General features: G+C 42.6%; 1 protein-coding gene across 4 annotated transcripts in view; it reads right to left on the reverse strand.

Annotated features, from left to right (window-relative positions):
- Positions 1-389: 389 nt before the first annotated feature.
- WDR86 (WD repeat domain 86) overlaps positions 390-19,767 on the reverse strand; it is a 32,680-nt gene continuing 13,302 nt past the window's right edge. Inside the window, exons 5-7 of one of the 4 annotated variants that reach the window (XM_034759953.1) lie at positions 8,121-8,256; positions 2,888-2,991; positions 390-2,625 (exon numbers count right to left, since the gene is read on the reverse strand). In XM_034759953.1, the coding sequence (XP_034615844.1) occupies positions 2,407-2,625; positions 2,888-2,991; positions 8,121-8,256 (459 nt within the window). In that variant the 3' untranslated portion in view covers positions 390-2,406. Of the gene's footprint in view, positions 2,626-2,887; positions 2,992-8,120; positions 8,257-11,898; positions 13,924-19,767 lie in introns of those variants that run through there. The other 3 variants (XM_034759954.1, XM_034759955.1, XM_034759956.1) reach the window with 3 other exon arrangements.

Genomic DNA, 19,767 nt, shown 5'->3' on the forward strand with positions numbered 1-19,767 from the left:
AGAGAAGGATGAGATACCTCGCTCACTAATAAGAGTTGTGAAGTGCAACAGCTAGTGAGAGCCAAGAGGTGAAACCAGGGTGTCCTGGCTCCCAGGATTGCATACTTGTCCCAAGGCAGCAGTGTATTTTGTGGCTTTGTCAGTCAAATTCAGCAGCTTAAAGAGTTGAGACGTTGGCAGTCATACAACTGCAGCAGGCGGGACAGAAGAATTTAGGGACCAGTAACAGACTTGACTCCAGCCCATCTAAGAGGGGAAAGTGAGGGCATGTTTGTAAAGTTCACATGATTTTTTTCCCTCTGCTTCTCCCCTTCCCCTCCCTTTCTGACTGCCATTTGTCTGCAGCCAATCCTATGTATGCAGCAAGAAATTACAAATAAAGGCTTCAGTTTCATCTATAGATGCCATGTGTTTATTACCCACTCACAGAGTATTACAGCATTTATCTGCCACAATACAGAATAAATAAAGCCACAAAAATAAAAACACATGGTTAAGTATCTGTTTCATTGAATCTACAACGTGTGTTGTATCTACAAAAAAAAATGACACGAGTATTTATGGCTCAGTGATTATCAAGGAGCAGTGAACTTGGAAGAGATGAGTGCGACACCCCTAAATTTAGATCAACGGTTCTCAACCTGTGGCCCAATTAGCACACAGCTGCAGCCCAACTGTGTGCTAAAAAAAAATTCAAAATGTGCCGTTCTGGTCTGGCGGGGGCAGGGCTGGCTGAGGGGAAGACTGAGTCATGCAGACTGCTGAGTGCTCCTGCCAGCAGGGGGCAGGTGAGTGCCTCCGGGGGACGGGGTGGGAGAGTGGGTCTGTGAGTAGGTTTGTGGAGGGGGCTCTGGGCAGTGAGGGGATGGGGGGCACTGGGAACTAGGGATTTGCCAGGGTGCTGCAGCACCCCCAGGTTTCAGGTGGGGCTCTGCTCTTGGCCCCCCTTCTTGGGTCCTGGCTGCCAGCCGCACCGGGCGCTCAGCTCCTGGCCCAGTACCAGGGCTTCCAGCTGCCTGACCCCATGCCGCGGCACTCGGGTCCCAGCTGCTATGCAGCCCCACATGGCAGGGTCTGGGTCCAGCTGCTGCCCAGCCCACACCCAGGGATCGGCTCCTGGCCCACGCTGGGCATAGGGGACTGTGGGCGGCTGGGGGGGGGGGGGGGGGGACTGTGGTTCTCAACTTGCGGCCCACGTAACACACTGTGGGCCACATAAACAGGTTGAGAACCATTGATTCAGATGCTTATCCAAACCCCCCTTTCCTTCAGGCACACCTAGGTGATCTCTAACAATTTCACTCTAGATCTTTACACATCACCACCTTCCTTCCAACAGGTACCCACCTTCTTCCATGGTAACATGCTCTTCATTTCAAAGCCCATATGGTCTCCAGGCACTCTCTAGATTTTGTCTGGCTCCTATGTCACCTGTCATGGAATGTGCAGCACCGCTGATGGGTTCATGAGATGTGAAAGGAGCCCAGGCCCAGCAGCGAAGCCAGAGAGATACTGGGTGGCTGCATTCACTCAACCCCCCTCCATCACATCCTTCAGAACCAGCATCCTTACATGAAGCCTGTTGTCCTGCTTTCCAATGTCCACAACAAAGAAACAAGTCCCTCGCCCTCCCTCCCCCACCCCTCAGGAGAACTCACTGCCAACCTGCTCTCCCACTCACGCTGCATGCGGAGGAACAGGCCTGAAGTTCAGGTTGGTCATTTGTTGGGTTTTTTCAAAGCCCATTTAAATCTCTGCTCTGTTGCTCTAAGCTCAAGCATCAAAGAGACTTCAGGCATCTGTGTGCCTCAGCCAAGCTCTACTACATTCGGATCAGTGAGAGGCAAGGACATTATAACCCTAAAGGGAGCTGAGAAAATTCAATTCAGAGTCATCCTGCAAGGCAGCTTTCGCTTGCACATTCTGCTCCATTGCAGTGTGTTGTAACACGCAATAAGAAGGGGAGGGAGCCTATTGGCTTATTACTTATTCCTGCCGCTCCTCCTGTCAGGGACCAGGGTGAGGCAGCAGTGGGGTCAAATACCACTGTACAGGAAGGAACTGGGAAAAGGAGTCTTAAATACAAATTATAATTACAAACAAAAATATAGGGGAAGGCATATCTCATGGACTGCTCTCCACAATGACGGCTGACCCCATATTGCCCCTGGTCAATAAGTCATCCACGCAAGTTTACTTTCCATTACAATGTACTATGAGCTGCTGTGAGACATCAGTAATATTCTGAAGAGAGTCAGTTTCATGATTCACATGAATGTGAACTCTTGATTGAATACTTTAGGCAATGTCATTTCCCACCTCTTTCCAAGGTCTGGCTTATCTGCACCCAAGGGCACAGAAGATGGCTCAGTTTTTCCTCTTTGACAGAAAGTTTGTCCCGGGCAATCACATTAGTTCAACAGCCTCAAGTTCCCCATTCTCCTGTTCCACTGTGCAGCCAACTCTGTTATTGAAAAGACGAGACAGACTTCCCTTCTGAGAGCTCTTGCCCAGGACAGACCGCTCCTTCTTCAGGCGAGGCTTGTTTCGCTTGCAGATTCCTTGTACGTCCCAGATCCTTAGCGTGCCATCGTGGGAAGCTGTGTACAATAATTCATTGTGAATCTGGAACAATAAGGTCATACTTAATCCCATACTGCACATTTCAGAGTCACCACAATCAAAATGCAGCTTGGAAGTAAACAGGAGGTTTAGTCCTTTACATTTAAGGCCCAATTCCGCACTGCATGTCATAGCACATGGCATTCCAAGTGTTCTAGTGCCCAGGTAACTGGCCATGTCAGTTTCCACAGAACATATGGAGAAATCTATACTAAAACTTGCTGATCTGGACGTTGAGTTTTTCAAAGTACAGTCCCCTTCTCACCTGAATACAGTTGATGATGAACTTGTGTCCTCGGAAGATCCTCTGCAGGACGCCTGTCTTTGAATTGAAAGCTCGAGCGCAGGCATCACCACTTCCTGTAAACACTAACACAAAGGAGCAATGAGGCCTTTTGAGGATAGCCATGTGACTAATCATAAAGGATCAGTTATTCGAGGAAAACACTTTCTGGGCCTGATTCTCCACTTGCTCATACCAGTTTAGCTTCATGGACACCAGTAAGGTTGCTCCCAATTTAGTCCTGTGTAAATGAGAGAAGGGTCATTCTGGGATGTATTAGCAGGAGGGTTGTAAGCAAGACACAAGAAGTAATTCTTCCACTCTACTCAGCACTGATAAGGCCTCAACTGGAGTACTCCATCCAGTTCTGGGCACCACTCTTCAGGAAAGATGTGGCCAAATTGGAGAAAGTCCAGAGGAGAGCAACAAAAATGATTGAAGGGCTAGAAAACATGACCTATGAGGAAAGATTAAACAAACCTATTTTTTTTCAGTCTGGAGCAGAGAAGACTGAGAGGGGGGACATAACAGTCTTCAGGTATGTAAAAGGTTGTTATGAAGAGAAGGATGGTAAATTGTTCTCCTTAACCATTGAGGACAGGACAAGAAGTAATGGGCTTAAATTGCAATAAGGGAGATTTAGGTCAGAAATTAGGAAAAACTTCCTAACTTTAAGGGTAGTTAAGCACTGGAACAAATTACCTAGAATCTCTATTACTGGAGGTCTTTAAGAACAGGTTGGATAAACACCTGTCAGGGATGGCCCAGATAATACCTTGGCCAGCCTCTATGCATGGTCCCTTCCAGTCCTACATTTCTATGATTCTGTGGTCTTGCCCACCATTGCCAAGAAATCTGGAGCTCCAAAAGCAGAGTAGTGTAGACAATGCACCAGTAGCCACTGATGTTTTAATTGCCATGAAATATAGGCTTGCTCTGAGCAGGGTTAGATGATGTGGGGCCAGACCCTCAGCTGATGAGAGTCAGCAGAGCTCCATTGGACTTCAATGGTGCTACCTTGATTTACTGTAGCTGAGGATCTAGTCCAGAATTCCAATATACATAATCCACTGGGAGGAAGAAGTTGCTGAACACAACATGAAACAAAGGATCCTGTTTTATTAACGTGGGTATCTTCCTCCAGGAGAAGCTGCCATGCAGCCCACTCAGGTTCATCCAACCAGCTACTGGCTTTACTCCTGAAACATACCCCACTCAAAAACATTTGTTCTATTTGTAAAGCAATCAGTTGCTGCTTCTGTGGCTACATTTGCTGTTCCATGCTACAGACTCATTACACTCGGCCTAAATTCCTTCTAGACTTTGTTTCCCCCACACACAACACTCATTTTTCAAAGTATTGAACTCTTCCTCAAGTCTACGGTTCCCTCTCATGTTAAGTCTACCTGACCACGTTCATTGCACACATTTAGGTTTCCCTTCCTTCTCTCTGTATGTTTCCCTGTCTATACATATGCTTTGACAGTCTCTAGAGCAGACAAGATAGCCTTGGTTTCATAGATTTTCCCGAAGCTTTCAATATCTTTGAACACCGTACAGTTCCAGGGGCCCATTCATTGCTGTAGTATCTTCACTAGTTTCTTCTGTTGCATCAAGCAGCGGAGGTGAATACCCTTCTGATTTTGAAAGAGAAACTGCAAACCCCAGTAATTAAGTACGAGTCTAACCCTTTCTCTCATAATATATGAAGCACGGCTTTACCACTGTTAGAATAAAGCCTGGGCTTTTCAACCAAAAAAGCTTACTATCAGCAGGTACGATTTCTCTGGGCAGAGCTATCAAACAATCCTTTTTCTTCAGCAGTGAAAATGCATCTTCAAGCAACTCTACAAATTTCCTTTCATAAGAGCAGCTTTTTTCAATTTACTCTTGTAGCTTAGGATCCTTGCAAGCAATACAGCCTTTGAGTGATTTAAGCCACAGGTTAGAGTTGGTATTCCATTACAGTATAGGAGTTTATAGAAATGACTGAAAATGTCCTGTCATGTCTATATTGTACACCACATACCATAGGAACTATGGGAGGTTATTTTAAATTCAAGCACAACTAGTGATTTTGGGTGCCCAACCTGAGATACTTTAAAGGGGCCTGATTTTCAGAGGGTATATGCTCAGCACCTTTAAGGAGTTTCAGGTTGGGCACACAAAAATCACAAGACATTTTTGAACATTTCAGACTATGAACAACTAGCTATTAATACACAGAGTAAGGAACATTCCAACCAGCTTGAATTGTTGGGGAACATTCTCTTCTAATGGCACAACTTTTCTTAACTATTCCCAGCTCGTTGACTTTTCCTATAGACAGACATTTCTGAACTAAGATAGAAAATAGGTGAAATCAGTGATCCTTGTATTTCATGCCTCATCAGAAACTGCCAGTGTGGAAAGTTTTGTGAAACAGAAGGGCATCCAAGGATTCACATTCTGTCTCCAGCCGCCTCACCCCTCAAAACAGATGACAAGGCATTGATTGACTACTGAAAGAGAAGAAATGGACAAAGGTGGTAGTTCAGTATTATTTACTGGTACATCAAACAACCTGTCACTATACATCTAGTGGCACAAGCTTTGCAGATCTCAAATTAAGCAAGGGCAGGCTGGATCAGCAAGTGGATTGCTCTTAGCGAGTACATTTTAGTTCTCTCTTTCTTTCAGGATTTGCTTTTTGACAGGTATCCTTTATTTCCCTGTGAACTGTCATTTTGCATTTAAAGAGGTAACTTGTACATCAGAGCTTCAAAGGGGCAATGTCAAATCAAGTTCAGGCCAACATTTAGATTGTATATAAATAAATTTGTATCCAAACCTACCTGCAAACCCAACAGAAACCCCTTTTTGGGGGGGGGAGGGGGGAGAAGAAGGGGTTAAAATTCAATGGAAGGAGCAGTTCTTAAACAAGATTCCCTGGCAATCTTTGCAACACAAAAACTGCAGCACAGACATCTGAGTTGACTAAATTCATTTTCATTGTCCAAGCCCAGAAACGTAAGAGAGAAACAACAAGCACAAACAGTGAAAGATAAATTGCACTGAAAAAAAATCTCGTTTTAATAATCTGTGGTGGTGTTAGTTACAGAGGTAAAGAGAAGATGCCTGGTAGTGTGGCTAGGATGCTAGCCTGGCCTTCAGGAGACATGGGTTCAAGTCCCAGCTCTGCTGTGGACTTTCTGTGTGACCTTGGGCAAATTGTTTCTTGCCTCTGTTCTCCATCTGCAAAAATACTTTGCCTGGCTTGTCTTTTTTCAGCTGTAAGCTCTCTGGAGCAGGCAGCGTCTCGGACTATGTATGTGTACAGTGCTGAGCGCAGTGAGGCTCTTATCTCCACTGGGCCTCTAGGCGCTACTGTAATAAAATCATATTGTAAACAAATGACTGGTTGTAAGGGGGAAGTTTCTTTTTTACAAGGTTAAAATGGTGTGTTTATTCTTCCCAAACAGGTCCTTAATGTTCTTCATTGCCCACTGGATGTTCTATTTCCCAAATGGGACAAGTCAGCTGTCTCTCTTCAACACCTTTTAGCTTTTATTGTTATATTAAAAGCTAATAATACCCCTGTGAACACCTCTGTCACACTAACACCATGTTTCTCCCAGGTCTGGCTAAATATATCAATGCTGACTGCTTAGTCCCAGAGTGTGGAGTGTTATGGAAAGAGAAGGGGATGAAAGGAAAGACGGCAGAGTGTGCAAAATCTGGCAATACTGGGGTGGCAGCTTGGAAAGTTTGATTTGAACTTGGTGTGTAATCTTTCAAGTGAGCCAATGCCCATCGATTTCCCAGCTTAGCTACAGAACGGGAATTGTTTTTAGACTTTAGTCTTTCTCATGCTCTCATTAAACAAAGAACGACCTCCCACCCCTTCACCTCTCCTGTCCTCCTCCCCAGTAGGAAGTAGGAGTTATAGTAGTGATCAGACCAGCAGTGTATATAGTTCAGTATCATGCCTCTGGGCTTGTCTACAGGAACACTTTTTAAGTGCCCAAGTACAACTATGAAATCAAGTTAGCTTACTTGATTCTGATCATGACCAACCAGCCACTGTGGACCAAGGAAAACCATATGCAGTATCATGTCAGCTAATCACTATTTACCCATGATCTGTATGTCTGAGCAGTTCATATTATTCTTTCCAACATGCATTACCTTGTATTTGTCAAAAGTGAATTTCACCTGCCATTGAACTACCCTTCCACCCATAGAGATGGACAGTTAGTTCCAAATTACCCTACAACAAAGTTATTTGCAGACGTCATAGTTGAGACAGATGTGGAAGAGGGAGCTGAAGAGAAGAGAGCAGTGGCCTTGTGGATTGGCTCAGGAAGGGCATTTCTTCCATGTTGCCTGTATGCAAGAAGGCATGGAGACATTTACTGGGCAAATAGCACACCATGGCTATATCACTGGCAGATCAGGCCAGAGGATGATACATAAAAAGGCTCAGGATGATGACTATCTAGGATCAGCATTATACATGAACCCGAAGCCAAGAACAAGAAGCATAAATGAGACATGCTAGAAGAGACAGCCAACAAAGGGATTCAGAGAGGGGAGAGGACATGGCCAGAAGTCTAGACTGTAAACTCTCTGAGGCAGGAACTATCTTAATTGTTAGTAATGCCTAGTACAACGAGGCCTTGATGGGGTTCATAGGCACAAGACGTTAGTTATTTGCAGGAATCAGTATGGGAGAGTATGGGTGTCTGAATAGGAGTTTTAGCTTTCAGGACAAAGTAGACAGAATGTTTTGGAAAAGGCCAAGTTTCACAAATATACTTTTTAGTTTGAGAACAATAAACTGTGCATTACACAAACCCAATATCTTGCTATCCCTGCATGCTCTAGTGCTAGCTGGTGCACATGAGGATGGAACCCAGCCACGTCTCCAACCCATCCAGATATACTTTGAGATGTGCAGAAATAGCAGGATCCCGCTGCAGCCAGGGAGTAGAAACAGCTGCATGCACCTGCACTAATGTTCTGCTTGGGAGAAGTGAAGGCACCCAGTAGAGTGAGTGCCATACTTTGGTGCTCAATCTAGTAGCACTAGGGCAGGAGGAAGAGTCAGTGAAGATTTCACATGATCTCACTCCTCACAACTATAATGTTACCTTTATTATTCACTTTTAATCAAAGGAAAAACATCCATAAATAGCAGGGAAAATGAGACAAAATGTGGGGAAAGGCAACTTACAGATTCCTGCATGGTATTTCAAAGTGCTAACGCTGTGTTTGTGAGTCTTGTATGTTTGGACTTGCTCCCCAGTGTCTGCTAACCAGCACTTCACCGTCTTGTCTGCACTTCCCGAATACAAGTATCGATTCACCAGCTGAGGGGGAAAGAGAAAAGAACATCGGCAATAGCCTCCAGGGGAAATTCAGGGAATTGCACTCAAGTGATTCATCCTCAGTCACATCTTCCAACTGAAAAAAAAAAGCAATTAGCTTTTAGAGGGGGGTTTCAGCAAAACAGTTCTCTCCGAGCTGAAACAGAATTGCCTGATCCGGAATTCTTTGCACAGCCACGTCCCTCATGGGACTTCTGGGCCCTAAAAATGGTTTCCAAACTTCAAACGAGGGAGAGATTAAGGGCCAGATTCTCTTTTGGTGAAAGTGGACACATCTCTCTTGAAGTTTATGGAGCTGCACTAGTCGAGAGTTTGGACTAGTTTGTCAGTTTATAAAAGCACTAGACTAAAAACAATTGGTAAATACATTATGAGATCACAAATTTCAAATAAAAAAAAACCCTCAAAGAACAAATCCTAAGTGACAAAAAGGCAAATTAAATAAACCAAGTCAGAGGCTAATGGGATAACAACAGACAAGGTCGGTGTTTTGAAATACTGTGTTTTCTTTGTAACTGTTTTGGATGTTTGTTTCCAGTATTGTTCAATGATGCAATAACATTTTTAAAAATGCTGTTTTCAGACAGGATCCTAGAAGTGTTTCATAAATTATCTTAGCAACGTAGCAATTAAAACGGTTTCCAATATTATTTGAATTCCAGCAATACTGCCTAGAGGCTTCAGCTGACTTCATTGTGTTAGTCACTGTAAATACATATAGTAGGAGACACTCCCTTACAGTCTAAACCGACAAGACAGGAAGGGCAGGGTTACCTCCACCAGACAGATGGGAAACAGAAGCAAAGGGAGATTAAGTGGCTTGTGCAAAATCATGTAGCAAGTCTGTGGCACAGCTGTGAATGAAACCCAGACTTCCTGAGTCATAGTCCAGTGCCTTAGCCACAAGGCCATCCTTCCTCTCATCAGCCTTCCCTAATATGGGAAAGATCTCACTGAGTTCTTCTAACATACAGATAAGGAAAATAAACCAAGACTAAACAGGCACCAGTAAAATACTAAGATTGTAACCTCTTCACAGCAAGGACTCTGGTTGGGCGCTTGTCTGTAAAGCGTCTAGCACGCAGCTGGTGCTACATTAAAAAAAAAAAAAAAAAAAGTCTCTTACCAAAAGTTCCAATTCAGGTGCCAGGGTAATCACAGTTTTACATATCAGGCTTTTAAGGGCTGGTAGGAACCACCTTGGGACTGATTTAAAGACGTAAAGAGGAGGGAGAAACAGGTGGCAATCGGAAGAAAAACAGAACTTGCACAAGGAATAATGGCTTATTTTCCCCTATGAGCACACAGGTTAAAAGGCTGTCACGCCCAGAAGCAGGGCTTAAATTCAGCTGGAGCTTACTGGAGCAGAGCACCGGTAAATATTTTAAAAACTTGACTCCTGTCTGATGGTGTTACAGTTCCCAACTGGGGGTCCAGGGTCCCCTGGGGGGGCTGCAAGCTGGTTTCAGGGGGCCCCCAAGCCTCTAGACACCTCCCATGAGGAATGGGGGTGGGGGCTCTGGGAAATACTCTGAGAATTTAAGCCCTGTCCAGAAGATAACCCCTTGCTTGATCAAACTCCCTCTGATGTCAAGGGGAGTCCTGCATAGAGACTGACTGCACGTTATGCACTAACCCAGCTTGACATGGACTTCACTTTTAGGCCATGTCTCTACTCCTATACTTCACCATAAAGTAAGTTATTTAAAACACCTCTCCCCATCCTCCACCCCCTCCACACACTCCATGTGGCTATTTAGCCCTTTTGCTCACCCCTGGATTGTGCAGATAAATTTGATTTCCTTCCTGCCCCAAATCCCCTTTAGTGTCCCGAGTCAGCTCTGTACCAAAGGGGTAAATCACATCTTTACTGCTTGTACAGTATTATGAGAACCTCTAACGAAAGATACTTAAAGTGTTTACGATGGGGCTGTGCTGCACTGGACGAGAGTAATGGCAAACTCACACAAAAGGACCAAGATGCCCTTGAAGACACCTGCACAAACCCCACCGAATTCAAGAGTAACTGTGCTCATGCAACTGACTGCAGGCAGAACTTGGTACACAGGACCTCTTCCAAGGCCATGTCTCAGAAGCTCATAAAACACACAATTGCCCCAACACTAGGAGCTTGAAATTTCACATCTCATTAAATTTCTGATGCATCAGCAGTGGCACTACTATTACATCTCAAGAAGGGAAGCGAGGGAGCGACCTGCTGTATAAACACAGATTTTGAGCTACACAAATAGCCTGACAGAGCTAATCTGACCTTAAAACCCAACCTAAGTGGGCATGGAAAACATTGTCACATTCCACTGCTAATTGGAAAAGGTTGGCTGGAGTTGGGATCCTGCTGGATTGTTCTTGGCCAACTCATGGTATTTCTGTTCCAAACATCTTACAAGCAGCAGAATCTACTCAACAAGAACGAACACTAAGTTACAGCCTCTTACAGGTGCATGCCACTTTGGTACATTAGGTTATAGTGCTTAAGCTCTCCATTTAAGCGGCTGTGAAAACATTTAAGTCAAACAAAATAACAGCTACGTGTCTTGGTTTGCTCTCCATCTTTATTTCTCTGCTAGAAATACAATGTGGCAAATGAAGGGGACTTAGCTGGCTAGTTAATGGAACCCACGGTGTAACAGCAGTGAAAACCTTCCCTGAAAAGCCCTATCTGTGATATGGAGGGATGAACTCTAAGAGTCTTTGTGAACTCTAGTTCAGTCTTTATTTAGTCTGTAGCCTCTGTGCCAAGAAGGGTACCAGTTGTATTGATTTATAGGCTTTTCTATGCTTTTCACAACTACAGTGTATGGGCATCACACCAACCTAATGAAGTTAGACTCACAATACCCATACGATATAGGAAAGTATTATCAGCCTCATTTTACAGACTGGGAAACTGAAGTATCAACACATTAAATATTTGCCAAGGGTCACTCAGGAAGTCTGCTGCCGAATCAGGAACAAATCTCTCAAGTCCCAGCCCTTAACCATAACATAATCCTTCCACTCCTTTTGATGCTGTTTTTGCAATAGGAACTGAACTGAAGCCCCACCATCTCATTGCACCTAGGGCACCTGTCAGCCATCACTTGGTGATAGCTTTCACAAACTCCCACTGGATTTGAAGCTGTAACCTATATGGCACTCTGCACCCCAAAGCACCCCATATTTACCATGGTGATGTAATTATGAGAGGTTTTGTACAAAGTATGCCTTGTGAGGTATCATTCTAAAAGTCTTGATCTGCTAAACATTAATATCTTGTTGGATTGTATGTGCTATCATTGTATGTGAAGTTATGAAATCTTGCTATGTGGGAGTTACTAAAGTATGACGTGAAGCTGGAAATACCCCAAACCAGCCTTTCAGGTACAACAATGGAGTAGCCAGACAGTGTTAATTTCTGTCATCAACACCCATCAAGGGAAGAATCTACTAACACAGGAACTCTGCATAAGGAAGCCTCCTCCCAGGTGGCACCGAGACAATGGAGAATGTTTGGCCAATGGAAGTGGACCCCTTCCTTCCTCCCCCCCCTTCCACATTTATAGACTTTCCAGCAAACTGGAAGAAACTATAAAAGACAGGGAGTGACATCTTGATTGGTCTTCACTCCCCCACAACTCAATACCTGAAAGAACCTATGGAAGACAAAGGACTTTGAGGGGAACCCAGGCTGAAAAGCAGATGCAGCCTGCACATCAAGACTCTGTGAGCCTGCTTGTACCATCAGTCAGGGTGAGATATTGCTGATTCAAATCCTATCCAGTTTGTATGAGACTTAGAGTGCGATTGTTTGATTTCCTAGGTAACCTGCTTTGATCTGTCTGCTATCACTTATAATCATTTAAAATCTATCTTTCTATAGTTAATAAACCTGTTTTATGTTTTATCTTAACTAGGGTGGTTTTGAGCGAAGTGTTTGGGAATCTTAGCCCTGTTAACAAAGGCTGGGGCATATCTTCCCCACAGCGAGGGGGGAACAGACTAATTAATGAGTTTGCACTGTACAGATACCAGTGCAGTGCAAGATGGTCTAATTCTGTGTTTATGCTCCAATAGGCGTGCAATGCTGGGGAGCTGGGAAATTGGCTGGTGCCTCCATTGTTGGTCCATGAGTGGCTTAGGTAAAGCACTCAGGTAACTTAGTGGGGTGTGTGGTGCCACCTGCTGTCATGTCGGGTGATAACAGGACCCAGAGGGACTGGCTGTGTCTCGCCAGCAGAGCAGGGGAGAGGCCAACCCAGCAGAATAGTTAGGGGAGCACAGCGGTTCCAACAGCTTCCCGGCTTCACCTTGGGGATACATCCCATCACAACCTAGATCTACCTATAGTACTTGTGTGGCGTCCATCCCTTTACTATCTGAGTGTCTCTCAATAGTCCTGTGAGGCAAGGAATTAATAATATCCCCATTTTATAGATGGGGAATTAGGGAAGAGAAATGAAATGATCTGCCCAAGATCATACAGGAAGTTTATGGTGAAGCAGGGAACTGAACGTGGGTCTCAAGTCTCAGGCTAGCACCCTAATCACTAGATCATTCATCCTAGATGTGAAAGATTCCATATATCATTACCAACTCTTGACTTATCCAATCCTGTTCCTTTATTAAAGCAAAATCTATTTTCATACAAAAACAAACCATACAGACCAAAGAGAGTGAACTTTAGGGTGACCAGATGCCCCTAGTTTATAGCGACAGTCTCGATATTTGGGGCGTTTTCTTATATAGGCACCTATTACTTCCCACCCCCGTCCTGATTTTTCATACTTGCTGTCTGGTCACGCTAGTGAACTTTCTAGTTTAGTAAGGCCTCACCCATTTGTTTTTCCAGAGTAATATTTGTTTACAGCATATAAAATATGGAATAAAATACTTTAGGCAATCTCCTAAAAAATTCGTTTGGCTAATGAAATGGAAAAATGACTGCAGTCTCAGGCTTGAGATATGCATTGTATGATATAGACTATCAAGTACACAAAATCCTAAATTAGGTCTTCACTACAAAATGTCAAATATTCTAATTTTTAATTTATATTTGTTTCATTACAAAGATACGGATGCCTTATGCTGATAAGAGTGCAAATTAATTTTCCATGATTTAGGTGGGGGAGGGGAAAAAATGAGAAACTTTACACAACAGCTTTTTTAAATATACCCAGGTCTGTCAACTCCTGATTTATAAGTGATCAGAAGATACAATTACAAATTCTAATCTGCCACTGCCTGGAGAAGCAGCGATATCCTCAGACCTGTGGTTTCCTTGGCTGACTTTGGAGAAGCTTTGTTCGCTTTGGCCAATTTCCCAAGAGAGCTCCTGTTGGGGAAAAGCACGGCAAACTACGGAGACTTCTAATAGATTAGAGAGCACAGGCTGAGATTTGCAGCTCCAATATCAATGAGAAAAGTGGACACTAAAGTGCCTCATTTAAAGGGCTCTAAACATTTGAAAGCTAACTAGCTAAAAAAGGAGATGGCAACCAGCTGCCTGGTTTTAAAGCCTTATTTACAAAATGAATTATATGGAGTGGCTTTCACTGCACAGCTGCCCAGAACTCCGACCTGTTCACTTGCCCCATTGCTGAGAGAGACTTCTCCTCTGCACTCTGTGCTAGCTGAAACACTAGCTCTCACCTACAACAGAAGAATAAAACAAATTTGAGCATACAGGCCACACCGTTTGAGATATACTATTGCATGAGAAATTTCAGGCAGACCCGTTTGGCACGCAAAATTAGGGCAGGAGGGAAACAGATCATAATGGTAAAATTGTTACAGCTTTAGCTATGGCGAGGTCATCTTCCGGATGGCTCTGTTCTTGGTTTGGGCCTCTAAAACACTATTTTAATACAAACACTACATGAATAACAATGTTCTCATCCAGGCAGCTCTCAAGACTGAAGTGGCCAGTAATAGCTTAATGCTCAGCAGTTTGGTGGATCTGAATATGCTGCTTCTCAAGATTTCCCTTCTCTTTGTATGACGGCCAAAAATATCTGCAATACAACTGCCTGGCTGGTACTTATGCCACGGTTCATAGACATGCACTTTCCTCTCACGGGTACATCTCTGCCAGAAGAGAACAAGTTCGCTTCTCAGCCCTCCAATCAGATCTGGACAAACATTATTGGTGTCAGTGCATCCATGCACATTCCCAACCACTCCTGTGTCTCTTCGCTTACCAAATTCCCAATTATCTGCTTACTCACCACATCACTGGGCTGCATTCCCACAACTTTTCAGGGGGAGACTCATTTAAACCGAGCTTGCTAAATACAGAATCACTAATGGGACCAGTTCCTGAGGCCCAACTATGCGAGCTTTCAGCTGAGCTGGCCTTGCAAGATCCTGTTCCAACCACATTCATTTTAATGAGCAAAAAAAAAAAAAATCTGCAGACAAGAGGTTGTTTTCTGACAATAAGACCATAGTTCTTATGCTGGCTGGATTCTCAGAAAAAACAGTCCAACTCCTCCACTGCAGCTTGATTTCTTGGATTGGTGCTGAAACTACGCTTCTCTAGTACCCCCAGGTACTGTACAAAAGTACATTACTCTGATTTATATGTGCATCACCTGACTAGTTATAAAATAAATACTAAGGCAAATTACAAGATTTAAGAACATGTCAAATCCAGTTAACAACTGGAACAACGGGACAAGTCATTCCTCCTCTTGTGATCACACTGCATCAGGAATTGGAGTGCAAGTGACAATTGAGTAGGTGGCACTCCTCCATCCCGAGTACTAAAATTCAATACATCTTTAGAGGGACTTGTCCTACTAAAGGTGCCGTATTTTGGAAGAGACCCAAAGCTAAGTTCCTGCCTGTTTGTGGTCATGTTGCACTTTTCACCACAGTAGGAATGTTTCCTTTGGCTTCCAAGCTAAATCCCAAACTAGATAACTTCGTTCTACTAACCTATGTTCCTCATAAGAACATAGGAGATGCCATACTGGTCAGACTGAATGGTCTATCTAGCCCAGTATCCCATCTCCAACAGTAGCCAGCACCAAAGCTTCAGGGAGAGTGTACACAACAGGGCAATTTTGGACTGATCCACCCATCTTTCAGTTCTGGCTTCTGTCAGCCGGAAGTTTAGGGTCACCTCAAGCATGGGGATGAATCCCTGACCATCTTGGCTAATAGACATTAATGGCCCTATCAGCAATGAACTTGTCTAGTTCTTTTTCTAACCCAGCTATACTTTTGGCCATCACAACATCCATGGCCATGAGTTCCACCAGCTAATTGTGCATTGTGTGAAAAAACATTTCCTCGTGTTTGTATTAAACATGCTGCCTATTAATTTCATTGGGTGATCCTTGGTTTGCATATTGTGAGAAAGGGTAAATAATACTTCTCTATTCACTTTCTCCACACCATTTATAGACCTCTATCATATCCCCCCCCCGCCTTAGTTATCTATTTTCTAAGCTGAACAAACCTAATCTTTTTAGTCTCTCCTCAGACAAAAGCCATTCCATAGCCTTGACCATTTTTGTGGCCCTTCTCTCAACCTTTTCCAGTTCTACTATATCCTTTTTGAGATGGGGCAATCAGAACTGGACACAGCATTGCAGGTGTGGGCTCACCATGGATTTATATAGTAGTATTATGATATTTTCCATCATATTATCTATCCCTTTCCTAATAGTTCCAACCCTACTGTTAGCCCTTTTGACCGCTGCTGCACATTGATTGAAGGTTTCAGAGAACTATCCACAGTGACTCCAAGATCTTTCTCGAGTGGTAAAAGCTAACCCATCATTTTATATTATATATTACTATAGTTGGAATTATTTTTTCTCCATTGTGCATACTTTGTCCTTATCAACATTGAATTTTATCTGCCATTTTCTTGCCCAGTCACCGAGTTTTGAGATCCACCTGTAACTCTTCACAGTCTGCTTTGGACTTAACTATCTTGAATAGTTCTGTATCATCTGCAAACTTTGCCGCCTCACTGTTCACCCCCTTTTCCCAATCATTAGGGAATATGCTGAACAGCACAGGTCCCAGTACAGATCCTTGGGAAACCCCACTGTTTACTTCTCTCCATTGTGAAAATTGACCATTTATTCCTATCCTTAGTTTATCATCTTTCAGCCAGTTACTGATCCATGAAAAGACCTTCCCTCTTGGCCCACGACGACTTAGTTTCCTTATGAGCCTTTGGTGAAGAACCTTGTCACACACTTTCTGAAAATCCAAGTACACTATATCAACTGGATCACCCTTGTTCACATGCTTGTTGACCCCTTCAAAGAATTCTAGGAGATTGGTGAGGCATGATTTCCCTTTATAAAAGCCAGGTTGACACTTCCCAACTAAATCGTATTTATCTATGGGTCTGATCATTCTTTTCTTTAGCACAGTTTCTACCAATTTGTCTGATACTGAAGGTAGGTGTGCTAGCCTACAATTGTCAGGACTGACACTGGAGCCCTTAAAAAAAAAAAAATCCGTGTTACCTTACCTAAGTTCCAGTCATCTTGTATAGAAGTTGATTTCAGCAATAGGTTATGTACTACGTTAGTAGTTCTGCAGTCTTATATTTGAGTTGCCTCAGAACTCTTGGGTGAATAAACATTGGGTCCTGGTGACTTGTTACATTTAGCAATTTGTTCTAAAACTTCTTCTATTCACAGATAAGTATGGGATAGTACTTCAGATTTGTCACCCCAAAAGGATAGCTCTGATGTGAGTATCTCCTGCACATCATCTGCAGTGAAGACTGATGCAAAGTTTACATTTAGATTCTCTGCAATGACCTTGTCTTCCAGGAGTGCTCCTTTAACACCTTTGTCATCCAGTGGCCTGGCTGCCTGTTCGGCCTACTTAAAAATATTCTTGTTAGTTTTTATATCTTTAGAGTAAGTTGCTTCTCTGGATTGCATTTTTATACTTTTACACTTAACCTAACAAAGTTTATGCTCCTTCCTATTATCCTTACTAGGATTTGACTTGCAAATTTTTGCCTCCACTGGCCTCCATTACTCTGCTACTTAACCATGGTGGCATTCTTTTGGTCCTCTTACTGTCTTTTCTGATTTGTGGTATACATTTAGTCTGAGCCTCTCTTAGGGTGTTTTTAAGTAGTCCAGCATGCTGCCTGCAGGCTTTTAGCCCTTGTGGCAATGCCTTTTAATTTCCATATAAGGAGCATACTCATTTTTGTGTAGTTTCCCTTTTTAAAATTAAATGTTATTGTGGCAGGTTTTTTTGTATTATCACCCCTCCAAGGATATTACATTTAATTACATTATGGTCACTATTACTAAGCAGTTCAGCTATACGGATCAGATCCTGTGCTCCATTTAGGTGTAAATCAAGAATTGCCTCTCCCTTTGTGGGTTCCAGGACTAACTGCACCAAGAAACACTCATTTATGGTGTCTAGAAATTTTATCTGCATCATGTCCTGAGGTGACATTTACCCACTCAATAGAAGGAAAGTTGAAGTCACCCATTATTATCGTACTTTCTGCTTTTGTAGCCTCTCTAACCTCCCTTGGCATTTCACAATCATGGATACCATCCTGGTCAAGTGCTCAGTAGTATATTCCTACTGCTACACTGTTTTTAGTCAAGTATGGAATTTTTCTATCCATAGATTCAAGGACTGGAAGGGACCTTGAGAGGTCATCGAGTCCAGTCCCCTGCCCTCATAGCAGGGCCAAATACTGTCTAGACCATCCCTGATAGACATTTATCTAACCTACTCTTAAATATCTCCAGAGATGGATATTTCACAACCTCCCTAAGCAATTTATTCCAGTGTTTAACCACCCTAACAGTTAGGAACTTTTTCCTAATGTCCAACCTAAACCTCCCTTGCTGCAGTTTAAGCCCATTGCTTCTAGTTCTATCCTTAGAGGCTAAGATGAACAAGTTTTCTCCCTCCTCCTTATGACACCCTTTTAGATACCTGAAAACTGCTATCACGTCCCCTCTCAGTCTTCTCTTTTCCAAACTAAACAAACCCAATTCTTTCAGCCTTCCTTCATAGGTCATGTTCTCAAGACTTTTAATCATTCTTGTTGCTCTTCTCTGGACCCTCTCCAATTTCTCCACATCTTTCTTGAAATGCAGTGCCCAGAACTGGACACAATACTCCAGTTGAGGCCTAGATATCCTATGGTACAGTTTGTTTAAGATTTTTACTTGGGCTGTTGATTAATCACAGTTAACTCACGCGATTAACTAAAAAAATTAATCATGGTTAAAAAAATTAATTACAATTAATTGCAGTTTTAATCACACAGTTAAACAATATAATACAATTGAAATTTATGAAATATTTTGGATGTTTTTCTACATTTTCAAATACATTGTATTCTGTGTTGTAATTGAAATCAAAGTGTATATTATTTTAATTACAAATATTTGCAGTGTAAAAATGATAAAAGAAATAGTATTTTTCAATTCACCTAATACAAGCACTGTAGTGCAATCCCTTTGTCATGAAAGTGAAACTTACAACTGTAGATATTTTTTGTTACATAACTGCACTCAAAAACAAAAAACAGTGTAAAACTTTAGAGCCTACAAGTCCACTCAGTCCTATTTCTTGTTCAGCCAATCGCTCAGACAAACAAGTTTGTTTACATTTACAGGAGGTAATGCTGCCCTCTTCTTATTTACAGTGTCACCAAAAAGTGAGAACAGGCATTTGCATGACACTTTTGTAGCCGGCATTGCAAGGTATTTACATTCTAATTAATGTTGCTAAACATTCGGATGCCCCTTCATGCTTTGACCACTATTCAAGAGGACATGCTTCCATGCTGATGATGCTTGTTAAAAAAATAACGCGTTAATTAAATTAGTGACTGAACTCCTTGGGGGAGAATTGTATGTCTCCTGCTCTGTTTTACTTGCATTCTACCATATATTTCATGTTATCGCAGTCTCGGATGATGACCCAGCATATGTTGTTCATTTTAAGAACACTTTCTCTGCAGATTTGACAAAGCACAAATAAGGTACCAATGTGAGATTTCTAAAGATAGCTACAGCACTCGATCCAAGGTTTAAGAATCTGAAGTACCTTCCAAATCTGAGAGGGACGAGGTGTGGAGCATGCTTTCAGAAGTCTTAAAAGGGCAACACTCCAATGCAGAAACTTGTAATCAAATATAAAAATATAAATATAAAGTGAGCACTGTACACTGTGTTAGAATTGAAATCTATATATTTGAAAATGTAGAAAACACCCAAAAATATTTAAATAAATGGTATTCTATTATTGTTTAATCATGCAATTTTTTTAATCGCTTGACACCCCTAATTTTTACTTTATTAGACTCTATGCTTTCTTTCACATATAATGCCACTCCCCCACCAGAGCAACCTCCTCTTGCAGTGTCAACCCCCCGAGGCTGTACATCAGTAATAGATGAAGCAATCTCTGGGGACAGTTGGTAGAACATCTTGGAAATTCTCAGGTTCAGAGGTCCTGTATATATTTAGGGAA

This window comes from Trachemys scripta, chromosome 2, assembly GCF_013100865.1.
Source record: "Trachemys scripta elegans isolate TJP31775 chromosome 2, CAS_Tse_1.0, whole genome shotgun sequence".
NCBI classification, from domain to species: domain Eukaryota; kingdom Metazoa; phylum Chordata; order Testudines; family Emydidae; genus Trachemys; species Trachemys scripta.